General features: G+C 48.9%; 2 protein-coding genes across 4 annotated transcripts; both read right to left on the bottom strand.

Moving 5' to 3' along the window:
- Nucleotides 1-2,437: 2,437 nt before the first annotated feature.
- tmem200ca (transmembrane protein 200C, genome duplicate a) lies at nucleotides 2,438-4,144 on the bottom strand. Its single transcript, XM_067252235.1, has 4 exons — nucleotides 3,746-4,144; nucleotides 3,311-3,605; nucleotides 2,619-3,150; nucleotides 2,438-2,576 (listed from the first exon to the last, which is right to left on the bottom strand). The coding sequence occupies exons 1-4, from the start codon at nucleotides 4,142-4,144 to the stop codon at nucleotides 2,438-2,440; spliced, it is 1,365 nt and encodes a 454-aa protein (XP_067108336.1).
- Nucleotides 4,145-7,483: 3,339 nt separating this feature from the next.
- LOC136957774 (lethal(3)malignant brain tumor-like protein 4) lies at nucleotides 7,484-24,622 on the bottom strand. 3 transcript variants are annotated; one of them, XM_067251945.1, is made up of 20 exons: nucleotides 24,563-24,622; nucleotides 23,201-23,368; nucleotides 21,184-21,272; nucleotides 21,041-21,086; nucleotides 20,830-20,930; nucleotides 19,931-20,035; nucleotides 19,686-19,821; nucleotides 19,423-19,514; nucleotides 19,079-19,230; nucleotides 18,432-18,508; nucleotides 18,230-18,315; nucleotides 18,038-18,148; nucleotides 16,950-17,064; nucleotides 16,494-16,605; nucleotides 14,892-15,065; nucleotides 13,934-14,074; nucleotides 12,504-12,595; nucleotides 10,418-10,593; nucleotides 8,705-8,767; nucleotides 7,484-8,448 (listed from the first exon to the last, which is right to left on the bottom strand). In XM_067251945.1, exons 3-20 carry the CDS (start codon nucleotides 21,262-21,264, stop codon nucleotides 8,293-8,295), a joined length of 2,016 nt encoding a protein of 671 aa, XP_067108046.1. In that variant the 5' UTR covers nucleotides 21,265-21,272; nucleotides 23,201-23,368; nucleotides 24,563-24,622; the 3' UTR covers nucleotides 7,484-8,292. The 3 variants fall into 3 exon arrangements, with proteins under 3 accessions (XP_067108046.1, XP_067108044.1, XP_067108045.1); XM_067251943.1 differs by having other exon boundaries at nucleotides 21,041-21,095; XM_067251944.1 differs by lacking the exon at nucleotides 24,563-24,622 and adding an exon at nucleotides 24,048-24,121 and having other exon boundaries at nucleotides 21,041-21,095.
- Nucleotides 24,623-25,582: the final 960 nt, after the last annotated feature.

The following is a 25,582-nucleotide window of genomic DNA, read 5'->3' on the forward strand; positions in this document are numbered from 1 at the left end:
AGCGATACGGTCCGTAGTACTGCAGATCAGAATAACGGTATCCTCATTCAGCCCGACACAGAAAGAGATGGACCGCGCGTGCAGAGAATGTGGTTAAACAGAAACGTTATTGTGTATCTTGTTCAGTTTTTTCCCAGTTTATGAATACGGTTTCATTATTGCAGAATAAGGAACGTCTCCCGACCCGGCAAAATGACAAAGATCATTTCAGCAATACTATCTCACAAACATCGCAGACAGGCCCACTGATATCGGCGTATTTTCTCTATTGATCGTACGTCTGGGCAGTCGCGCTGGGTGTGTAAAGGAGAAATTAGACTGTTGCAGTTTTACCTTTTGACGTGTCTCAATTTCATCCCAGAGTCAGAGCGGTATAAATATCCCTCTCAAACGCTTTCTTCCTTCAAACCACTCAATCGTGCATTTAAGTACACAAAATAAGCGGTGCTATTTTTGCAATTTAATCACACAATGTCAAAGGATTTGTGAATCAGCATCAACAAAGGACCCCGGTGATGCTGGAGGACCGGATGACGTGTGGAGACCACCCCCAATCGACGGAGCGGCTCTCGTGCTCTGCTGTGGGGGGTAAAGACCTAGTGAGAGAGGGGGAGGGTAGGACCTCTTTAGACATGGCAAACATTTTAACAATCTCGTCCTAAATACATTTGGATAATATATGAATGTAAGCAAAGCAGATATAAACTCCCAATGTATTTATGACCACATTTTCAAACTAGACTGAAACGTGTAATACCCCTCCAATTACTGTCTCTTTCTCTCTCTCTCTCTCTCTCTCTCTCTCTCTCTCTCTCTCTCTCTCTCTCTCTCTCTCTCTCTCTCTCTCTCTCTCTCTCTCTCTCTCACACACACACACACACACACATACACACATACACACACACACACACGCACACACACACACACACTGCTAGTATGAGTCCCGTACTGTCCAGAAGTATAGACTTTAGGGGTAACATAAAAGGACTATATGTTGTGTGATGAAGATGAACATAGTCATAAGGTGTTACAGGAGAAACACATATGCAGGCTATTATGGGGGAACTGTAGCGGTGAAAGGCCCTGGTTTTGGTGTGAGGTACACAAGTGTTTGGGATGTTGGATAGAGTTAAACGTGTTTAATGATTAGAGCGTGGCTACTGGCTTACCATTTACGCTGAGCTTTCAAAAAAAGAGCTTAACCGTAATGTGTTCATGATTGATGTGATTCTATCATCCACCAGTAGGTGACACTCGTAGCGCCCTTTTCGGAGTGCTCATTTTTTATTTCAGTCAAACAGGCCAGAAAAGCATAGAAACCTTAGAACTGAATTTTCAGCGTCTGAAAGACACCTACACCATGCACAGAGCGTCACACGACGAACCTAATGCTATACATGTAGGCCTACGCCGGTATTAACAGACAGCAACATTTTAATTGAAACGTAGGCTACTGTTTAGCCGCTGGTGTGGTATGTCAATTGTTCTTCCGCCACCACTAGATGGTGCTGACAGACCACGTGTCCCAGTAACAAGCGCCATACAGCTGGCAGAGGGAGAAGAGAGGAGAAGCTTATTGTATTTCAGTCTCCATGGCTGACACACACATACACACAGTGACAGGGTAGATCCACGTGTTTATTATTAGACAGAACAGGTCACAGAGGACAGGACAAGCTGGTTTCTGATTGGATAGTTGAAACCAGTTACAGTACATAATAGTGAGAATTACTGTTCAGAATCCTCTCCAGTACTTCAGCTGTGCTTGATTCAGATTGCTTGCTTCACCTCCACCATATAATACTGTCAGAAATGCATAACCCACCCATCGAACATGCCAGGGAGACGAATCAAACATCCTCTCAATCGATTCCACCCAGGTGTGGTTAGAGGGAGAGATATTAATTCAATAGTCACAAACTGCAGGTGGGCTGCTGACCTACAACTCAGAGGCTACTGTGTGGTGCTAAGAACAAAGCGGGATACATGAACAGATTGCTACAACAACAGGCTTCAATGTCCTTTCTGTTTGGATGTGACATTGACTTTGATTTTACAATGGCTAGAGTGACTTACCTGCTACTTTGTGGAAGTTCACCGGTTGCCAGGCAACCATACAGTCTGTTCATCTCTGTTTTTGAGAGATGACTAGTGCTAGTGAGTGACAGTGCATGAATCTCAGGCAGAAGCTAATATATAGACTCCCTAACAAGCAACACGGGCCAAACAGCATACTTACAAGTTCAACAGCATACAAATATTGAAACATTGGTATTTAGACAACGTAGTTTAGTCAGTGCATACATGGACGTGTTGTCTTCTAACACTCAGACAGTTAGAGATGACGAACAACGTAACATCATCTAACCCCATACATTTGGCCCCTCCCTCCCAGGTATCACCCGTCACCTTTCCCAGGTTTTCCGGTTCCGAAGCTTCAGGTTCCAGGCCCCTCCCCCTCTTGTCCCAGGCATTCCACCTCCTGTGATTGGTCAAGCCCCGAGTCCGTCCGAGAGATCATCTGTAGCTTCTCTTTGTTGGAGAACTTCCTTTTTCCTGCTCCCTCTGAAGCCTCACTTCCTGCATGGCTCTCTTCCTCATCGCCGGCTTCCAATGACCTCTGACCTCTGTCCAGAACTGTCATGTGACTGAAGGTAGCCACCTCACTGGACTCAAACGACTCCCCCCCCATGCTCCCTAGTTTAGTATAACCCGTGCAGCTGTAGCTGTCTAACCGGGGGCAGCTCAGTCTCCTGGAGCAGTCCACTGCATAGCCGGAGGGGGGGGAAGCATTGAGGGAGAGGTGGGAGGCCGTGGGCCTGTGGGTTTGATCAGGGGAGGAGGGGAGGAGCTGGGCCTGGGAGCCCTGTGTCACTCCTGTGAGGCTGCAGCTGCTCCTGGAAACCTCTACCCAGTCCTGAGTCCTCCCTGTCTGCACCTTCCCTTCTCCATCGCCCCCAGCGCCCCCTAGGCCCCCGAGGCCCGCCCTGTTCCCCCTCCCTGCCTCGGCCCTGGCTGACGGCCGTCGCTGGTGATGCTGGCTGGAACGACGGGACGAACGGGTCAGTGGCAGGGTAAAGGAGTGGACAGAGGGGGCCGCTGAAATCACACTGTCCCACTGCCGAGGGCTGGGGGAGGGGGGAGAAGAGACTGAGGAGGGGGGAGGAGAGGGGGGGGGGCTGACGGGGAGGGGTGGGGGGTGCCAGTCCATGCTCTTGACAGATGCTATAAACAGGGTCTGTGAAGTGAGGCTTCTCCGTTTCTGTCCCCCCCAGCCTTGTCAGAGATGATCCTGATGGTGACCCCTGACCTTCCTCCTCCTGTCCTCCCCCATGCTCTGCCCCCCCTTGGGGCCACGATGTCCTAGCCAATAGGGCAGCAGCATAGGCAGCGCTCGACTTCCCCTCCAAACCTTTTGATTGGACGTAGTTGACAAAGCCATTGAGTGGTGAGCATTCTTTGCGCAGGCTGTGGACGTCAATCACCGTGGAGTAGATGTCTCGGAGATTGATTATTTTGGTCTTTTTGTCTCTATCCTCGTGCAGAACAGCATTGGCACAGATGAAGAGGAAGATGCCAATTCCCATGATGAGAGGTCCTAACACCTGCCAAAACACACACACTGATTACTCACAAAGATTGCACACAGAGATTAGACACACATGGTACACACTAAATTCCATACATCTAATACACACACATCAGTCTGATCTGCACACATACTCAAAGTAAGTCACCAGCCTACCTTCAACATGTCTGAGTAGAGGTACTTATCCAGGAACTCTTCCAGGAAGCTGCGTGGTGCCTGGACAGAGTTTGTGCCATTAGCCCCGGTGAAACCGGTAGAGCGGTTCACCAACTCCTGACCCACCGCTGCCACCCTGGTGGGTCCTGGGTAGAGAAGGCTGTCCCGAGGCCAGTAGCCCAGGATGGCCATAGCCACGCCCACCAGCAGGATGACCAAGCCCACAGCAGCGACCATCCCGGAAAGGGAGCAGAGCTGCAGCTTCCCCTGAACCACCACCACCTCGTTCCTCCTCTTCTTCCTGGCCTTCCTCTTCCTCCGATTCTCCGCCCGTGTCTTGGAACGCAGAGAGTCCTGCCGGCGTGCATTTATACGCAGCAAGCCCCCTGTGGCGATCATGGTCACCACCTCACTGCCCACTCAGCTGGCCCCACCCACACAGCTGACAGACAGGCTGTAGCTCTCACTCAGCCTGAAGGAGGGAGGCGAAGAGGAGGGAGAGAAGGAAAGAGGGGGGAAAGAAGTAAAGAAACATGAGAAGAGGGAGAACAAATTTGAGAGGAGAAAAGCGAAGCAGGGAAGAGAAGAGGGGGAGAGTAGGATGTAGGAGAGGGAGAAAGTAGCAGGGAGGGGAGAGCAGCAGGGAGGGGAAAGGGGTAGGGAAGCCAGGGGGAGGAGAGGAGGAGGGAAGCCAGGGGGAGGAGAGGAGGAGGGAAGCAGGGAGGAGGATGGGGAAAGAAGCAGGGAAGAGGTGAGGGGGAGAAAAACAGGGAGGGGAGAGTTGGAGGGAAGCAGTGAGGAGAAGAGGGAAGCAGGGAGGAGGAGAGAGGGAGAGAAGTAGGAAGGTTAGAGGAGCAGGGAGGGGAGATGGGGAGACAAGCCGGTGAGGATGAAAAGGGAAGAGGGGAAGAAGGAGAGGGGGAGAGAAGCAGGAAGGAAGAGAGGAGCAGGGAGGAGAAGGGGAGAGGAGCAGGGAGAGGAGAAGGGGAGAGGAGCAGGGAGAGGAGAAGGGGAGAGGAGCAGGGAGAGAAGGTGAATGCAGAGTGAAGCCTACTGTCCTCAGGCTCTGTTCACTTGGTGACGGCTTCACATGTGGGAGGAATTAGATATCAACTGGATTAGCACACACACGCACGTACACAAGCACACACACACACGCACACACACACAATGGATCAGCTGATGATGAGTGTCTTTTCTGTTCTCCAAGATCAAGAGGCTTTTAACGCCTACATCTTCAAACAGACTAACACACACACTCTTCAGGGGCCCGTTCAGTGTAAAGCACTATTGACAAACACAAACTGGCTAACCAGTTGGAACAGTTTATGGTTGCTCAGGATAAAACAGTGGTTACGGGGAAAAGGGGGGAACAGAGATATATTGAAATTGAGAAATAGTAGGGGGGCAACACATACATATCGAAATAAACAAATAGGAGATGGGGGGGGGGGGGGGGCACTGGCCAGTGAGCAGTCATCTCCTGTTCCAACACAGACCAGTGTATTCTGTAGATACTCTCTCTCTCTGTACACATACACAGAGCTGAGGTGTGTGTTTAATGACAGGGAAAATTAGTCCATTAACAGTCATTGACTCCTGGTTTAATGGGTTTTCTACAGACACTCAGAACCTCCACCCACAGTCAGCGGGAAACAGCGCTGTGTACCAGAAGCCAAGCAAGACTAATAAGATAAATTAATATTTTCTTTGCTAATCTCACAGGCCTATTATTAACAGCACCACACTAGATTGGACCTGGGGTAGCACTGATATGTGTCCATCCAGAAGCCACAAACAGTTAGCTACGCCACTGAGCTATGGTTATGATGTATGTTCTATCAGCCGAGCTTGACTGTCTTTATAAAGCGCGCACCCACACATACACAAATAACAAAATTACAAAACGAAGAAATGAACGCCTAGGTGTCTCTTGTGGGCAGTTACGCCTGTGCTGTGCGCGCGAAGAGCTGTGTGCTACATGTCTGAACCAAGAGACGCACCGTGAGCACGAGCTGGCGCACGCATGTTGTCAGACATTCATCATTAGTTCACCATGTTTGTTCTGAACATGAATTCTGAATATTTAAACTGTATAAATAGGCTAACAGTATATAAGAGTAATAGTCTATGTTGTATCTCCACAACGCTAAACAAACTGAGGTGTTTCACCACATTGACGCGAGCGTCAGGCATGAGCCAACCACTATACAACCACGCACGAGCAGCTCACCATTAAGGAAGATTCCATTCCGAGATAGAAAGTTATTCTCTACACGTCGCTGTAGGAAAGACACCGTTGTTATGCAAGTCCACTTAAGGGAAACGGTCCGGCGGTTGGTAGGCTGTGTGAAATCTTGCCCAGGCTCTAGTCCATCTGTTCACCTGCAGCGGTAGAACCTCTCCCGCTTCTCTCAACGCGCCCGCGCTCATTCTCCGGGGAGTGCCTGTCTTTCAGTGAGCCGCGCGCTGCTGGGTGAGTTTATTTTTTTGCCACAGGGAGTTTTGGAGCTGGCGCGCGGAGTGGGGGAGATGAGCTCTACCACCGTTGTTGCTATGATACCACGGCACAGCAGTCATCGAAGTAAACTGCTGCAGGATTTGAATCATTGGCTTCTTCCCTTTATCGTTCACGTGGTAACCAATCGTTGGTCACCAAAGTGTAGGCTATATGGTGGGGTCGCGTGAAATAGAGCTGGAGGCCACGATGACCCCTCTCTTCCGGACCAGGGCTTGCCGGTCAACACTGCAGCCAAATACGGCCGCCTGCTACCCACTCACAGTCAGGCAGTCACCCAACCTGCCAACCTCTGGAATAAACCCAAATCCTAAACTAAGCTATATCCACCTACACCCGTGACAGTGGCGTGTCCAGACTTTTTTTGACTGGGGTGGCCAGAGTGGACCACTGACTTATGCAGGGGTGGCATGAAGTACGGACACACACACATCTGAACAGCATACATGTATTGTGTTATCACTACCCATATCTACTTTAATTACTACATTGTCTTAATTCTAGTTTATTTTAAAGGTAAATAGGGGGGCATCTCATCCAAACGCAGACCTGCATATTTTGATAGCTGTCATCAGGTTTTTGAAAGAAAGTTTTGAAAAAACAGTTTCAAAAGGTTTCCCCCAAAAATTGCTTAAAAGGTTTTGAAACTTTTTCTTAAAAACTTTTTTTCCCACATATTGACGTGATAGCTGTTGTCAGTGTGCATTTTGTGGCAAGGCCCAATGCAGCCCAGCCCTGAAATGCACCCCACCTATAATGTAAGTTCTGTATATCCTAACATCAAATGATTCTTACTAAGTATTGAGGGGACTACTATGAGTAACCACAGCAGGTTTCAGGCATCTAGCCCTTTCCTAGTTAAGTTAGTAGGGGGGGCATTTAGTGGCAGGGCCAAACACAGCCCTGCATGTTTTGATTTGCTATGATCAGGTTGAAAAAATATTTTCGAAAGAAAGTTTTGAAAAAAACATTTCAAAAGGTTTACAAATATATATTTTTTTACGTTTCAAAACCTTTCCTTCAAAACTTTTTTTTCCACATCTTGACCTGATAACTGTTCTCGGGTACATTTTGTGTTAAGGCCTAATGCAGCCCTACCCTGAAATGCACCCCACCAATAATTTCTAGCATCAAATGATTCTTACTGTATATTGAGGGGACTTCTATGAGTAAGCACATAGGTTTCAGGCATCTGGCACCTAAACTACAGGAGGTAGTTGTTCAAGGAAATCTTTGTCTTTTAATCAGAAGAAAACACACAAAGAGATCAGTCTACATGAAAAGGTAAAGGTAAAACAGCAACATAATTGGTCCAGGAACTGGGGTCAAAGGTGAAAACAAACAGCTGACTGGCTAAGGAGACACATTTGTCATGAACATGTAGAGTAAGACAGAATGAACATCAACAGATCATCAATAAATGTTGTGAGATAATTTCCTCCTCAAAATTAGTGAAACATTTTCAACATTGTCAAAACATTTCTTTCTTCTAATAGTAAATATATTATCAAATAAAATAAATTCTGAATTCAAAATTTTACACAAACCCATATTTTGGCATTTAATGTGTTTTTTAAGCTAATATATATATGTATATAATATATTAATTTTCATCCACTCTGCAAACACGATACAGAAAAGGCCGTAGGAACACTAGCAGAACAAAATATTCAATACAAAATAGAACCAAATATAATCTGAAAGGCTCAGGTTGGACATTTGAAAGGTGCCTACTACAGTCAGTTGTTACCAGAGGTCAATTATGTGTGTGCGGGTGTATGTGTGTGCGTGTGTGTGTGTGACCCAGAGAAGCACAGCACCAGGCTGTGAAGTGATTGTCACATTTGATACTCTGTCAGCTAGACAGACCAGGGGGAAATGTACATCAGTATATATAAAATACAGCATGTGTGTGTGTGTGGTTATAAAAGGCAGACAGTGAGATGCTGATGGGTCCCTGGAGTTCAGCTCTCGTGTAGGGCAAGGGGTCGGATTGGAATGATCAATCAGTGAGTCTAGTTTGGTCAGTTCAGGTGAGGGTGTGGCTGGGTGCAGATTTGCTCTCCTCTGCATGTTTAAACATGAGGATGGCGTTGTAAATCTTGAGGGCGGGACCAAGCTTGACACTCATAATCTTCACAATGTCGCGCTGCGTCAGCAGCAGAAAGGCCTTTCCATCGATTTGCTGCCAAAGAAACACAGCATCCAATTAGATTACAACAGCAGCATGGACAGCCAATCAGATTAGAGCTGTAGTGCAGGAAGTTGATCAGATTACAACAGCAATGTGGTTGGCCAATCTGTATTACATTTGTAGTTGTAATGGATAATTCTTAACATTCTAGAATATCCCAGAACACTTCAGAACATTCCAAGACATTTTAGACATTGTGTGTTGCCTGTCCCTCATCAAGCTGCTCTGTACTGCTGGTGTTACTCACCTCCTCTCTGAACCTCTTCGCCTGCTCCTCACAGCCTGGGAGCGACTGGAGGAAGTCAGCGACCTGGACATTACATTTAGTCATTTAGCAGACGCTCTTATCCAGAGCAACTTACAGTAAGTACAGGGACATTCCCCCCGAGGCAAGTAGGCTGAAAACATTTTGTACGGCCAAGGAATCGAACCAGCAACCTTCTGATTACTAGCCCGATTCCCTAACCGCTCAGCCATCTGACTCCCCCCACACACACACACACGTAAGGAATGGTTACCAAAACAAATTAACAGAATGCATGTGTGCATCAGCTGTACAGCTCATTTTGATGATCAGAGGTGATGATTTTCAGAGAAGCGATCCCAAGAGCAGACACAAACCAGCTGGAGCCCCTTCTACAATCAACTCTAACTAATCATCCAACACCTGCAACTGACTCTCTCCAATCAACGCTAACCTTCTAACACCTGCAACTGTTTTTCTCTGCTTCTCTCCTCCTCTGCCTCTTTCTCGAACACCATTTCTCTTTCTGTCTCTGCTATCTTTGGTGTCCCCGTTGGTGTGTGTGTGTGTGTGTGTGTGTGTAGAGGAGGGGGGGCTGATTAAACCGAGGACCCTCCTCCAACCCAAGGCACTGACACTTGGCATGCACTCTGAAGAGCTTATGACTGGCTCTAATTGGTCTTCCAGGACTACTGGACTGCTCCTTCAATCACTAAATGGGAGAGCAATTCTCTCTACTGTCCTGGCATCTCTCTCATATCTCTCCCCTTCATCTCTACTCCCTTAACCACACCCAAGCATCTAGATCAGTGGTTCTCAACCCTGTTCCTCACACCTGATTCAAATAAATGGGTCGTTATCTAGCTCTGTAGAAGCCTGGTAACGAACATGCATTTGAATCAGGTGTGTTGGAGCCAAGAAACATCTAAAACATGCAGGACAGGGGTTCCCTGAGGACCAGGGTTGAGAACCACCGATCTAGATGCACCTTCTCCACCCTCCTCCTCACCCTCTTCCTCCTGACCTTCCTGTCCTGGTGTTTCACCTCCTCTATGATGGCAGACAGAGGCTGTCTCTCTCTCCTCCTGTCTCCCTCCCTCTAGCTCCAGACTCGTCCAATCAGTCACAGCGGCAGGATAATGGTGCCGGTGCCGGTAACAGTGTCGGTAATGTTAACACCTTTTAGCAGTGGAATGTGGGCTATATGTAAATGAGCTGCAAGGGGCAGTCCCTAGAGAGACTGGCATTTCAGCAGACAGATTAAACAATCTGGATCTTTCTCTCCTCTCCTCCCATCCCAACCGTCCCTCCTCTCCTCCCATCTCAACCTTCCCTCCTCTCCTCCTCCCATCCCAACCTTCCCTCCTCTCCTCCTCCCATCCCAACCTTCCCTCCTCTCATCTCAACCTTCCCTCCTCTCCTCCTCCCATCCCAACCTTCCCTCCTCTCATCTCAACCTTCCCTCCTCTCATCTCAACCTTCCCTCCTCTCCTCCTCCCATCCCAACCTTCCCTCCTCTCATCTCAACCTTTCTCTCCTCCTCCCATTCCAACCTTTCTTTTCACATCTTCTGGGGGAGCAAGTGAGAAGCTGACATTTAAATCAGAGACAGAATAAGAGCTTACTGGAGCCTGTCTCTAGACAAAACAGTGACTGACACATTGTGTGTACTGTTCAGTGTGCAAACGTGTGTGTGTGTGTGTGTGAGAGCCTCACCTCCTCCACGCTCCAATGCGCCACACGGCTGGCCTGCATGCCCGCCACCCCGGGCAGCAGCTTACAGTGCTGCTCCCAACACAGAGGCAGATCCAGACCCGGTCCAGATGACACCGTCGACAGGAACACAGACTGGTGCAGAGCCTGCTGGAGACTGTCCACCCCCACACCCCGCTCTGGAGGGGGGAGAGGGAAGGGAGGAGGAGGAGGAGGAGGAGGGATTAAAATCACCCTGAGTCGTAGAGACATTCAACCAGACCTCCTGTCTCTCTCTTGTACCCTCCTCTGTGCATATTGTTCTAACGAGGCGTTGCGTTGCAGATTCCAGCCCCTGGCTCCTCCCCCTGAGCTGGCACTTCCTGCCGTGCACCCAGGGAATGCCCCTTGTCCTTGTTCCGGTTCCTGTTTGTAAAGCGTAGCGACACAAACCTTGAAGGTTTCCATGACGAGAATTGTTTTTATCAAGACGCACGACAGGTATCTACCCTTTACAGCCTCTACTCTGCTTCCATAACACGGGAGTTTGGTTACCATGGTAATAGTTCTACAGCAGCAGCTTGGTTGGATGCAGTAGTTTTCTCTCCACACACACACACACACACACTGCCTGTCTGACCACAGGGGATGAGGAGAGTCAGAGAGGAGGCAGAGGCCGTTAAAGATGGAGACTGAGGGAAAGCAGTCATAGAAAGGGTGTACCAAGAGAAACAATCTGCCGGTCGGGTGTGTGTGTGTGTGTGTGGTCTCTTGGTCCCAAGAGAGAGCGTCTTACTTTGTTACATTGAGCAGCTTCCTATGATGTGGTTATATAAGACTAACCAGGATACTAGGGACACAGAAACCCAGTGTAATGAGCAGGACATTGAGTTGCTCGCTACGTGTCCAGGGAAGCAGACTAATGCAGACTTATGAAATCATGTTGACGCCAAAGACAGTCCAACACCACTACTGACATGACAGACATGACAGGCACACTGTTGGATGTGTGTGTGTGTGTGAGTGGGAGAGTGCTGGAACACGTATGGTCACGTGGGGAGCAGCTCCCGTCGCCCCCTGGAGGGGCGATGATGCCAAACAACCTGGACACAACGAGAGAAAGAGGAGGGCAGAGAGGGTAGGGGGGCAGAGAGAGAGGGAAGGGTCGGCAGAGAGGGTAGGGGGGCAGAGAGAGAGGGTAGGGAGGCAGAGAGAGAGGGAAGGGTGGGCAGAGAGGGAGGGTAGGGAGGCAGAGAGAGAGGGTAGGGAGGCAGAGAGAGAGGGTAGGGGGGCAGAGAGAGAGGGTAGGGAGGCAGAGAGAGAGGGTAGGGGGGCAGAGAGAGAGGGTAGGGGGGCAGAGAGAGAGGGTAGGGGGGCAGAGAGAGAGGGAAGGGTGGGCAGAGAGGGAGGGTAGGGAGGTAGAGAGAGAGGGAAGGGTAGGCAGAGAGGGTAGGGGGGCAGAGAGAGAGGGAAGGGTGGGCAGAGAGGGTAGGGGGGCAGAGAGAGAGGGAAGGGTGGGCAGAGAGGGTAGGGGGGCAGAGAGAGAGGGAAGGGTGGGCAGAGAGAGGGAATGAGAAGGAGCTGTGGGAGTCTGTCTTCTGGACAGTGTCAGGGGGACACCATCTGTCTCCCTTTCATTATGGATGGATACACAAAGAAAGGTGACCGCTCTCCCCTCCCCTCCCCTCCTCTCCTATTTGGAGGATGAATAGGGATGGAGGGATGGAGGGTTGGAAAGACTGGCCGCCTCCGCCAGCTCAGCCAGGCAGCTCGTGACCCGGCTTTCTGAGGCTGAGACAATGTGGCACGGCGTGTGTGTGCACGTGTGGGTGTGTGTGTGTGTGTGTGTTGGTGTGTAGTGGCAGTAATGTGTTCTGTCATCACACCTCCAGCACTTTCACCTCCTCTTATCGTCTTTGCTGCAGTCTCCCACACACACACACACACACACACGCACAATCTGAGTTAAATTTAGTTTCTCACTGTGTTGGCAGGCTGGCAGAATGTACACACACACACACACACAGAGAGACAGAGTTTTCGCCTTGAACGTGATTGAAATATTCAACACTGGATCGGGCATAGATCACCATGGTAACCCTGCTCTCACCTGTCATCACATTGGCCAGCACCTCATCTTCATCTTCCTCCTCCTCTTCCTCCTCCTTCTTTACACGCACATACCTGGCTGACTGGGCAAGCCTGGCCAAGGAGAGAGAGACAGAAAAAGATTGGTGCATATCTCCTCACTACTATGTTGACTGCAGAGTTCTACCGAGATAGGGGGTAAGGAGAGGAGGATGGGGGGGGGGGGGGGGGTGAGGGTTGAAGAATGAAGTGGAACAAGGGTGGATGGAGTTGGGAATGAACGAAGCTTGAAAGAGAGATGGAGAGAAGGGATGGAGAGAGAAGGAGTGAGGGGCGTGTGAGAGGGGGAGAGAGGAGGGGGGAAGGACGTAGTGTATAATGTTCTCTGTCTCCCTGAGGCCGTAGCTCCAAACATGGTCTCCGTTTCACATCCTGCCAGCTCAGATCTTCCTCATTAAACCATCTAACCCCCCTCTATCCCCTCTTCTCTGTCTGTATCTCTCCTTTTCTCCCTCTCTATCGCCCTCTCTCTCTCTCCGTCTCTCTGAGGGAATTGGTGTGATAACTAACATGAATGATTAAACAGGGTGGATGAGAGGGGGTAGGGGGAGGAAAGGGGGGAGAGAGGATGGAGTTCAGCTAAATAACTGAGGATGAATCAAAAATTAAGATGTGTTCTAATTGAATTATCGGTGAGCGGAGGAGGGGAGAGAGGAGGAGAGGGGAGAGAGGAGGGGAGGAGAGAGGAGGGGAGGGGAGGAGAGAGAGGAGGGGAGGGGAGGGGAGGAGAGGATAGAGAGGAGGGGAGGAGAAAGAGGAGGGGAGGAGAGAAAAAGAAAGACAGGCGACACGGAGGGGAGGAGTAAAAGGGGTGAGGAGTTGAGGGGAGCAGAGGAGAGGAGAGCAGAGTAGAGCAAAGCAGAGCAGAGGAGAGCAGAATGTAGTCCTTGGTTCTTATGGATAACAGCAGTTACATAAGGTGCTGATCCAGATATAGCAGAAAATAACAAGTTCCATGCTCCATGTTCTCCTCTGCCTTACATTTTACATAACTCCACCTTTATATAATCACTCTGCCATGGAGTCCAATCCTCCTCTCTACCTCCTCTTCAACCTCTTTGTCTACTCTTTCCCTCCACTTCTCTACCTCTTCTTCCTCCTCCACTTTATCCTCCTCTTCCACCTCCTGTCCCTTCTCTTTTGAAACCAGTCCCGATCAAACGGAACCACAGTTCTGGGCATCGTTGTACACAAGGCTGTGTTTCTTTAGTAGTCAGCGATGAAGCTGTTCAAATTCACACAATGCTGTGTATGCCCAGATAGTGTGTTTATAAAAGTATGTGTGTTTGTGCCTGTGTGTGTGTGTTAGTTTGTGTGGTGTACTGTATGTGTGTTAGTGTGTGTATGTTTGTGTACTTTAGGAATGTACTGTATGTGTGTGTGTGTATGTACCTGCTGGGCAGCCTGCCTCTTTTGCCCTGGGGAGACAGCAGCTTGTTTCCCTGAGTTGCTGGCTCCTCCCTCTTCACCATGGCCACGCCCCCAGGGGGACGTCCCCTCAGACGACCACCTGACACCTCAAACCCCCCCGACCTGGACAGGAGGAGGGAAATGAGAGAACAGGAGGACAGATTGAGAGGGGAGGAAGAAGGAGAATGAGAGGGGGCGGGAGGAGAGGAGAGGAGGAGGGAAAGGAGAAAATCAAAGGGTAGATGTTAGTGTTCCAGAAGACGTGACGAGACAGAGTGTAGTTTATCTCAAACACTGAGGATCAATACACCTATTATTATCCCCCTGTTCCTTCCCTCCTTTCATCTGCCTCTCACCCCCCCACCCCCCTCCCCTCTGCCTTCATCTCTCCTCTGCCGGCCCAAACACTGCAGGCTGTTCTACAGCCAGAGTGACAGTAGACATGCAATGTGATGGCGTGTCTTTGTTCTCGTATAGTGAAGAGCCAGAGGAAGTTCTTCTTCTTAGCTTATTGTGCCGTTTAAAGATTGAAAGTGAATCCTCTCCTCCCCTCTCCTTATCCCTCCACATGCCTGATGCTCACTTGCGTTCTCACCATGTCAACTCAAACACTCTCTCTCTTGTCACCTCGCGGAAGTTTCAGCGTGCGGTAGAGACGGCAGGCCAAGAGGATTGTGGGCGCTCAGAGCTAAGCCTATCAGAGAGCTTGGTCATGCTCAGATCTTTTTAATACTCTGAACCTCCCCCCCACTCCTCTCTCTCTCCCTTTCTCTCCTATCGCTCTTGTTCTCTACTAAGCGTCTCTCCATTCATTTTCCCCACTCTGACCATCCCTGCTCCCTCTCCTTCTCTCACAGAGCACCTTTGACTTTGTCTCCACAGTTTGGCTTGGCCTGCTTTTTGTTTGGTGGTGAGACGGAGTGACATCACTTCCTCCCACCTGTCTGCGTGGTCGTCAGGGGGCGTGTCCAGCTGGTGGTTGTCAGGGAGGAGCCTCTTAGTCTTCTGGACGAAGTGGACCGGTACGAAGGTGATCTGCTTCTCTCCTCCCAAGCGGTCTGGAACCACAACCTCCTTCTTCACATTAAGGTCTGAGTAAGGACAGCCAAAGGCACTGGGCAAAGGGGGGTCAGAGAACAATAGGAGAGAGGGTAAGACGGGGATGGAGGGAGAGGGAGAAAAGAGAAAAGAGAGGCAGAGGGAGAGCGGGAACGAGAGCCTGGATACACAAAGTGTAACAACATCACCCAGCCACAACAGTGACTGCTGTGTGTGTGTGTGTGTGTGTGTGTGTGTGTGTGTGTGTGTGTGTGTGTGTGTGTGAGAGACCAGGTCCTCACACTCCATGTTCCTGGTTCCATACACAGACACACCTAGGAAGCCAGCTCATTAATCATGTATCCAGCTGTGCTGACACACCACTCCCCTCTGCAGCCTCCACTCTCTCCTCCTCCCTTCTCTCTGTCGCATCGCTCTCCCTCCATTCCCTCCCCCCCTCCCCTCTTCCTCCCCCCCTCCCCGTCCTCCCCCTCTCCCCGTCCTCCCCCCCTCCCCCTCTCACCATCCTCCCCCTCTCCCCCTTCACCCTTATAGACAGCCCTGCAGTTCAATGGTGCATGCAGAAGGCAACATTGAAACAGCCCACAAACAGTGTAGATCCAGCAGGGCCGGGTGCTGAGGTGAGGAGGCAGCCAATGGAGGGTGAAACCATGGAGACAACTAAGAAAGTCAACATGTTGGTGCTTGTTTGTCCTCTGATGCAGTTGTCCTGCTCTCATAGACTTCCCAGAGCGTGACAAATGTTTGTGTGTGTGTTGGTCTCTAAATCAAATTTTGTCCAGTTTGGACGTCTGAATTTAGAGGTTTCAAACGGCTTCCAGCCTCCACTGCAGTAAGATCTGTCTCAGATGTAACAGTACGTACACAGAATGCTTCAAAAAAGTCAGCATCACCCAGTACTCATTATAGCTTTCATTTGCCTCCATATATCCAGTGATGCTTTCATTACCGTGTTTCTGTATGTGTGTGTGTTATGTGTGTGTGTGTATACGGGTCTGGTTTGTTTACTGTAATAAAGGAGCTGTTGCAAATGACGTCCCCAACTTTCTCTCATACATCACATTCTATCACAGTGATGGCCCAGCCCATTAAACAGAAGAGGCATCTCATATTCCCAGAAGCAGTGTGGGAGAATGGCGCTTCACAAGAAAGCAAAGGAAGTTTCACTTTGAAAGCAGCAGTTTCAGGGTTTTTGATTAATTCATGCAGATGAGATGTAAATTACATGTAGATTTCTTTCTGTTTCTGGTGAGAGCGGAGTTCTAAATTGCTTTGGCAATACAAGATCCACCTGCTCCAATCTGGACATGACCAGTCCTGCCAGAACCTGTCTGTCTCTCCCCTCTCCCCCTTTTTCTCCCTCTCCCTCTCCCTCTCCCTCTCCCTCCCTCCCTCCCTCCCTCCCTCTCTTTCCACCCTTTTCTAAGGTACAGTTGCTTGCTTGTGTTTCAGTCGTGAGCTGAGTATTGTTGTGTATGTTTACCTGTGATGTCCTGAGTATTTTGCTCCTTTGATGTGTCCAACCCCTCTGCAGCCTGGCGTAGGACACACCCCCTGGGCAGAGACAGGCCTGAGGTCTGAGGGACCCGCTGCAGCTGGAGACACGCATGCGCACACACACACACACGCGCGCACACAGTCAATCACAGAACACCTAGAAACAGCAGTTGAGAGTTCTAGAAGGTTTTAGAAGACTTTGCTGAGGTATGACTCCTCAGTGTCCCTGCTGTTCACTGCTGTCCTGTCTGCTGCAGCTGCTTGGTGACCTGAGACACCTGATCAATAATATTGATCACACACACACACACACTCACACACACACAGGAGAGGTGCTTGAAGAACGAGAGGACAAACGGATGAAGGGAGTAGGAGGGACGACTGAAGGAGATCAACCACACACACCCACACACACACAAGTCTACTGGGTGGGCAGACTCACAGAGGGGGGGCTCCAGGGGGTGCCCAGTGCTGGAGCACCAGCCCACAGGATGCAGGTCACTGTGGTCAGAGTCCACCCAGAAGTCAAACTTCTCCTGCCAACCATCAAAATGGATCTGGGATAGGGAAGGGAGGGGGGGAGCAAGATAACTGATGAGAGAAACTTCATATCTGATCTTCTACTATTTAGAATCGAATGTTTATAACTCTCGTCTTTCGAACTACAATTCTCATGCTGTTTTCCGCATCAGCATCAAACTCTTTCCCTCACTCAGCTCTCCCAAGAACTACAATAACTGCACCACATTAAATATTAATCTATGTAAGACCCATTAAAATATCCCAAAAGAGGACAGGACATGAGTCTGTAGAATCACACATGTATGAGTATGCTTGTGCACACACACTCCTCCAAAGTATACATTCTACATTTGTATAAATCTAATCAATTTCTCTGCAGTTGCAGCAGCAGTACGGAACACAATCCAATCATGACTGTTCTTCCAACATCCCCCTCTCCCCCTCTCCCCCTCTCCCCCTTCTCCCCCCTCCCCTCCCCCCCCTCCCTCTCCCCCCCCCCCCCCTCTCTCTCTAACACACACAGAGTACATGTGAAACACTCCTGCAGAACTGACCTTGTCACACACACACCTAGGAAGTGAGAGTGTCAAGAGTGACCGTGAGCTAGACAACTGATTCCATTAAGATGAATGGAAGGGTTGTGTGTGTGTGTGTGTGAGTGAGTGTGTGGATCAATAAGTCAATTTCCTTCTGTGACCCATGACAAAGGCATTCTGGGATAACGCGCCTGTCTGACAATGTAATATAGGATTAATGTGCGTCAGACAGTGCCACCCTCCACCATCCCCAAGCCCTCCGTATTGTCTGTAAGTCTCTCTCCAGGAAGGATGTTATATGTTCTTGGATGTTTGCTTGGCTAGTGCTCTGAGACAGTATTTTACCCTTAGATAGAACCCCTCCAACAAAGCCCTCAGGGACTTATTTCCATATCTGTGGTAAATCAATAAATGGTCAAATCAATACATGGGTGTCTTGACTGACAGTAAAACACACACAGACCTACAGTACCTTGACTCTGTAGTCCTCAGTGTCAGCGATGGTGGCTACTCTTATCAGCATGGGGTTCCTCCTGTCCACAGCCTCCAGCTTCATGTTCACCCTGAAACCATGAGGGGCCCTCTGGGATAGGACCACACACCTGTCAATTACTGTACGCACGCTTCTGATAGGGCTAGAGACCTGTCAATCGTGGTTGGTTACCATAGCGAAAGCCTGGCTGGGTAATGCGGTGCAGCCATTGTCTTCTAGATACTCCTCCCAGAGGAAGTGTTCTGGGTTCGGATGTCCTTAAACACACACAACATGATGACTACATGAGGATTCACTAACACACACACACACGTGTGTGTTTCATAGTGTGTGCAGCGTGTGTGTTGTCAGTGTGTGTACTGTGTGTTCTCACCCTGAGGTGCAGTAAGAGGTCGTACATGGTCCTGGCACCAGCCCACAGGGTGGATATGAGGGCTGCTGACGTCACACCTGCAACACACACACACACAGGTGTGGAGAAGCATCAGAACACGTCTCCCCTCACACACTCCTCTACACAGCTGTGCAGCAGAGTTAAATACCCAATCAGTACGCAGCACTCAAACAACTCACTCCTAATTGGTGTCTCACAGGGCCTGTACGATGAACATCTTTGTGTGTATGTGTCACTGCAGGTGTGTGTCACTGCAGGTGTGTGTGTGTGTCACTGCAGGTGTGTGTGTGTGTGTGTGTAGCAGTGAGTTGAGGTGAGTCAGAGCTGCGATGCCCCTGGTGTTTCCATACATACAGGAGCTCCCCCTGCTGGTCACAGTATGACATAGACAAACCCTTTTTTTCTGTTTGTATTCCTAAATCTGCCAGTCACATGTTCCCTTTGTCAGGTAATGTGGTGGCGGAAATGCAGCACATGCAAACACTGAAGGGATACACTCAGTGTTTGGTGATTTCAGTGGTAAGATTTGGTGATGTCAGTGGTGTGATTTGGTGATGTCAGTGGTGTGATTTGGTGATGTCAGTGGTGTGATTTGGTGATGTCAGTGGTGTGATTGGTCATCTCACCAGTAGTCGTAGGTGTCGTCCCAGTTGTCAAAGTGGACCAGGAAGCGGTGGTCTACGATGTCAGCCACGGACGCCACACACACCAGACACGGGTTCTTCCTGTCTACAGCCTCCAGCTTCATGCCCACCTGTAGCCTGCAGGAGCCCTGGGGCTACACACACAGGCACACACACACACACACACACACAGACACACGTTAAGCTTAGAAGCAGCCATAACGTTTATTTTGTGCCATCTGTATTTGAATACAAGCTTGCATTTGTCTCGAGACAGTGCAAGGCCCTGTGTGACGTCGCATGGTTCATTATTAATAAGGTGAGCTGATCCTAGCCTGGGAGCGTACAGTGCTGTGGTCTCTGAACAGGGCCTCTGGGGCGGCCTGGGATTCACAGGAGAGGAGGTACTTCTCCCAGTCAAACTCTTCTTCACTGTAGCCTGCAGGGGGGCGGGGGGGGGGGGGGGGGGGAGAAGGAGGGAGGAAGAGAGGGGGGGGGGGGGGGGAGTCAGAGAGATACATAAACAATCCTGGTACATAGTCTATATTTTAGACATACAAAAACACACACACACACACACACACACATGGGAACACACACAAACACACACCTTTAGGTGGGTGGAGCGTGTGTTCTGTTGCCTGGCACCAGCCAGCTGGTCTGATGTCGGGGGAGTCAGCATTTACCCAGAAGTCATAGCACTCAGAGTAACCATCAATGTGTAGACGCATTCGGAAGCCAATCACCTGTAAGTTCCAGAGTCACATGGTCTACACACCGGACATGTATGTGTCACACCTGTCTGGAAGTTGGCAAACCAACTTCCTGTTTATGTGTGTGTATGTGTGACCTCACCTCTGCCACCGACAGGACACAGAACATGGAGGGGTGGAGGGGGTCGATGCCCTCCAACCTCATTACCACCTTGAAACCATTCTTACTGCTGGGGAACGACTGGGCCTGGGGTAGGGGCGCAAAAACACAGGAAGGAGGAGACAGATTAAGCTGTTTCTGGTTCACATCTGAAGAATTACTTCACACAGAATAACAACACAATCATCACCATAACAACGTTCTCTCGTAACAAGCCCTCCCTCTCTGCTCTATTGGGTCTTGGCAGCCCCGGTTGTCGTGGAAACGAACATTGGTGCCAGGGCTGAAACAGATGTCCCGTCCAATCACTGCACATGAAAACCGCTCCTCTTCCTCACTCCATGTGGTCAATCAGCATGAACATGTGGTGAGGGTTGTGCATGTGTGTTTGCGTGCAAGTGTTTGTTGAGTGTGTGTCAGGGTTTCCCGCAGCACTTGGGCGGCCGCCTAAGCAACACACGCCTGCCGCCTTAACTACGTCGTCAAAAAAATTATAATATAGATATATATATATATATATATATATATATATATATATATATATATATATATTTTACAGCGATATCCGCCGTTGTCCTGTTTTCTCCCTTCCATTCGAAAGCATGACCAACACCAGTCTCGCTTCTCTACAGAACGCATTAGTGTATCACACAAACTAGTGTGTGTAAATTGTGTCGGTGTATTTAGTGTGTGTGGGTGTATATATAAAATGTGTCTGTGTGTATATTGTAAGTGTGTGTGTAGAGTGAGTGTGTGTAGAGTGAGTGTATGTGTGTGTATGTAGAGTGAGTATGTGTGCGTGTAGAGTGAGTGTGTAGAGTGAGTGTGTGTGTGTGTGTGTGTGTAGAGTGAGTGTGTAGAGTGTGTGTGTGTGTGTGTACCTCAGTGAACAGTGTAACAGGAGCAGCAGCACAGGTGTCGTCCATGGTCCCCTCCTCCTCCAGATACTGCTCCCATGACCACACCTTCCTCTTACTGCTCACTGATGCAACACACACAGCAAGGACCAACACACACACAGTACATCAGTCAATACATTAGTAGATCAATCCAACCCCAGTGCGTGCGTGTGTGTGTGTTGTGTGTGTGTACCTAGTGTGTTGCTGGGTGTCTTGTTCTTCATCTTGGCGGGATCCTCCTTCGGTCTCTGAAACACCACAGAGCAGACTTAGACATGGACGGAAGCACCAGTTTGTCTGGAGTGTTAGAGACGACCCCGCCATCAGCATACTCACTCTCAGACAGTACTCGTCAGTCGCACCCTTCGAGGTCACGCTCAGCTTCCTCTTCCTGTCGCTCTGTATGCTGGGAAACATGATCACTCCTACAGCCAGGAGATGAAGAAGACACACAGTCAACAGCTACGTCCACTCCTCCCCTGGGATTACTGGGATGGGTGGAGCTCAGTGGTAGAGCATTTTCCGATAGCTCTAAAAGTCCCAGGTTCAAAACTCTCCTCATACATCGCTTTGGAAGAAAGCGTCTGCCAAGTGAATATATTAACATTACACATCACTGTAGTGTTACTCTGTAACACTGAAAATCGAATACATAAATAAACGAATCACATTTTTGTTCCATGTGACATTTCATACAGTTGTGCCCAGAAAGGAAAGTCAGACAAAAACAGGAAGTAGTAGATATCTGGGGGAATAATCCACTTAATAAAAGTGCAGTCACAGCGTCTGGGGAGGAGGACACACCACATTCCTCCGTTAGCATGGTGGAAAGGTTCTTCTGCTTTACTGGGCATAATGCTGTGTGTGTGTGTAGAATGTGTGTGTAGAATGTGTGTGTAGAATGTGTGTCTAAGAGATGTGTGTTTGGTACAAAAGGAATGTCTATGGTCTGTCACTTTGCAAGCTTAAACCCTGGGGGCCCCAAACTGCAGCAAGTCCATTTAGTGTCTGGTAAAATGCAAAGCTGTACAGAACCTGACAGAGGGTTTGTACAGCTAGAGCCCAACATTAAGACCTCGCCAAGCCAATTTACTGAGGCAGAAACTGCAAGACAAGCAGAACTTTTCAAAGAGTTCTTCTAGTAAAAGTCTTCTGAGAAGAAACTTTTTGTAACTCTTCAAACAAGCATGTTGAGGTTGACAAAGGCCATATCGCAGTTTGAATCACACACACACAGGTCTCAGGTGAAGTTTTCTCTGTACACCACCTCACTTGGACCAATCATCACCTCCCATGGCTTCTCCTACCACTGCTATGCTGACGACACGCAGCTGTACCTGTCGTTCCCCCCGACCGATCCGGGGATCTCAGCTAGGATTGAGGCCTGTCTCACAGACATCTCCGCCTGGATGACCGAGCACCACCTCCAGCTGAACTTATCATCATCCCGGCTAAACCCTCCATCTCCCACAATCTCTCAATCACCCTGGGATCTGCGACGGTGACCCCTTCACCGTCGCGAGTTCTCCCTCACGGCCCACATTGCTGCGGTCTCCCGGTCGTGTAGATTCACCCTCTACAACATCCGGAAGATCAGGAGATACCTGTCTGAGCACTCCACCCAGCTGCTAGTCCAAGCACTTGTCCTCTCCAAGTTGGACTATTGCAACTCGCTGCTCGCTGGTCTCCCAGCATGTGCAACCCGCCCTCTTCAGAGGATTCAGAACGCAGCGGCCCGCCTGGACTACAATCTACCCAGACGCTCCCATGTTACCCCGCTCCTCATCTCTCTCCACTGGCTACCTATCATGGCCCATATCAGATTCAAGACCCTGGTATTGACCTTCCGAGCAGTGAACGGGACTGCACCCGTCTACATCAAGTCTCTCCTGCAGCCTTACACCCCCACCCGTCACCTACAGTCTTCTTCAGACAACCGATTGGTGGTCCCACCGCTCAAGACCGCCCGTTCCCAACACGAGCTCTTCTCCTGTCTGGCCCCCCAGTGGTGGAATCAACTCCCCACCTCCATCAGAGACACTGACTGTCTCTCCACCTTCAAAAAAAGGCTCAAGACGCACTTGTTCCGGGAGTACAACGGTACTTAGGAGCATGTAACTTTTTTAACTACATGCTCTTATGGTTCTTCCCTTTGGCACTTACTTTGGTTGTTCACAATGTGTGCTTCATGTTTTGGCTACTCGCAATGTTTTGTGGCTATCTTGTTGTTATGATCAGTGACCTATGCACTTTGTAAAGCTCTCTCTTGGAAGTCGCTTTGGATAAAAGCGTCTGCTAAATGAATAAATGTAAGTAGGCTACACTTCTATCCTTTCCACAGTGACTCACCCACCTTGTCCTTCCACCAATCAGTGCCTCAGTCTCCAGTCCTTCCACCAATCAGGGCCTCAGTCTCCAGTCCTTCCACCAATCAGGGCCTCGTCTCCAGTCCTTCCACCAATCAGGGCCTCAGTCAATAGGCTTCCATTCCAGTCACATTCTAGGTCTCCACCCGGTCAATCTGTAGAACAGAGCCAGAAAAAAACTGACAATACACTTCTACAATACAGTTCCATTACGTAACCCAGTTAGTGTGTAACACAGCAGTAACACAATAGAAACAAACCTGTAACCCAACACAGTGGAATGAACAGTAGCAGTACAGCCACAGTAGCAGTTACAACAGTAGAAACAACATGAACACAATAGAAACACAGCAGATACACGGTAGAAACAAAGCAGTGACAGCAGGAACACAAGCAGTAAACGAGTAAAACACAGTAGAAACAGCAGTAAAGCAGTAGAAACACCGCAGTAACTGAGTGAAAGCACTACAGAAAGATGGTGGAAATTCAACAAATGGTCAAAAACATCTCGGCCTCAACAAACCACGTTCATAGCTTCGCTGTTGGGTACTCATGTTCATGAATTAGCTTTGTAGTTTTGAATCCATCACGTAGTAGTTTATTCTAACAATCAACTGCATCTTAAACTACTGTTTGAAATTAAGGCTTTGGTGATAATTTGTTAAGAAGTCTGTTTTGGGAGAAGAACCCCTTTGCCATTTTCCATGAAAACATAATGCAGGACAACAACAACAACAACCACTAAATGCATTTTAGGAGGAAATGGTCACTCCGCCCAGCAACACAAAAGCACCGTGATGGTGGCAGAAGTAAAGACGGAAAATAAAGAAAAACCTGATAAAAGCTGCAAAAACAGTCCCAAGCAAAGTCGTCACCTCTCCGACAAACACATCCAAACTCCTCATCAAGATGAGTTATAATTGCAGCCGACGTAAATAGCGTAAAGAGCTGACGACAAAAAGGAAACATTTCCGAGAAATAAGCTATAGTTTCACTTACAGTAGCGCGAGCAGCACGGTGTTTACAATATCATACCACACGTTGAGCAGACTATTCAGCGTCAAATGAGCGGAAATACGGGACGTGGAAACTAATTCACGTCTAATAGTTTGAAAGTTGAGAGAAAAGGGCATTGTATCGTATGTTTATATTCGCTACGTGTAAAATGTGAAAACATTGAGATTAGCAGCATAGCAATTCCCACGCATCTGACACAAAGGGGGAGCCCGAAACATCTCTTTCACTGCACTCTGTCCTATAAAAGCAGTTTGCCGACAGTGTGTGTCCGTGTGCTTGATTATCGTTATAACACTAAGAGAAATAAGCCAGCTGTAAACGATGAATCTTACCCACTAAGCAGCTTTGCCTCTCCGTGTTGTGACAGTCGTGGTGACAGCAGGAAAGGGGCTCGCTCACAGTATGGAATTGTGCGCATGTGCGGTCGGGAAAAGGCCTGGCCAGCTATGGTAAGGATGATTGAACAGGTGTGACAAAATCATTGCATTGGAGGAGAGAAGGTGGTAGGTTAAATGAAGCATCTCTTCCCCATTTATACTGAACAACAACAATTTCGTTGTACAGTAAATACGTTTTATGAAGCATGGATTTTTACTGGATTCAGCAAGATTCAGAGGACAGGGCAATCACAAGTCTCAGGAGCTGATTGGCATTGTAAAACAAAGAAAGGAACCAGCCTAGCCTAGTGTGTAAACACCAGGTCCTCCTCTCTGAGAAGATGGGGTTTGACCCCAAATCCACTGGAGACCAGTATGTCCACACTCCAGGCTGTCTTTGAGGAAGCACTCATCGGACTCTAAACATCATTCCAGACTCTGAAATTCAGACTACACCCATGTCCTCTATCATACTGGCTTCTTCCCTCAAGGCAGACTCTTCAGTCTCCAGTGCAGGCTCAACAGCTTTAACAACTTGCCGAACTGTAAATGTAAACTCCTTTGACCACCAGCCCATCAAAGCCCTAAACGTCAAGTTAGCCAGAGGCTTACCCCTGCAACATTGCTGTTTACCCCACAACTGTACACATGCATACTCTATGATGATTTTATGTTGATGAGACTGCTTAACTTTCACCGCACATATTGTATACAGTACACCATTACGCCATACCGTGTGTGTCTAAGACCAATTTACTGTAGGACAGTAAAGTCTATATTATCTTTCACCCCTCTAGGGCTGTGGTCGCAGGCATGCCTACTATACAGGCCATAGTGAAGGCAGTTGTTGGCGTGGTGTTCTGAGGACTGTCTTTGCTGCTTATCATGGGGGAGGCACAGAAAATCAACCTGCTGAAACACTTAGTTTTTATACGAGTCGACTCATTCCATCTATCTAATAAGAGAAATAGGAGA

The sequence above is a fragment of the Osmerus mordax genome, chromosome 15, assembly GCF_038355195.1.
Source record: "Osmerus mordax isolate fOsmMor3 chromosome 15, fOsmMor3.pri, whole genome shotgun sequence".
Classification (NCBI taxonomy): domain Eukaryota; kingdom Metazoa; phylum Chordata; class Actinopteri; order Osmeriformes; family Osmeridae; genus Osmerus; species Osmerus mordax.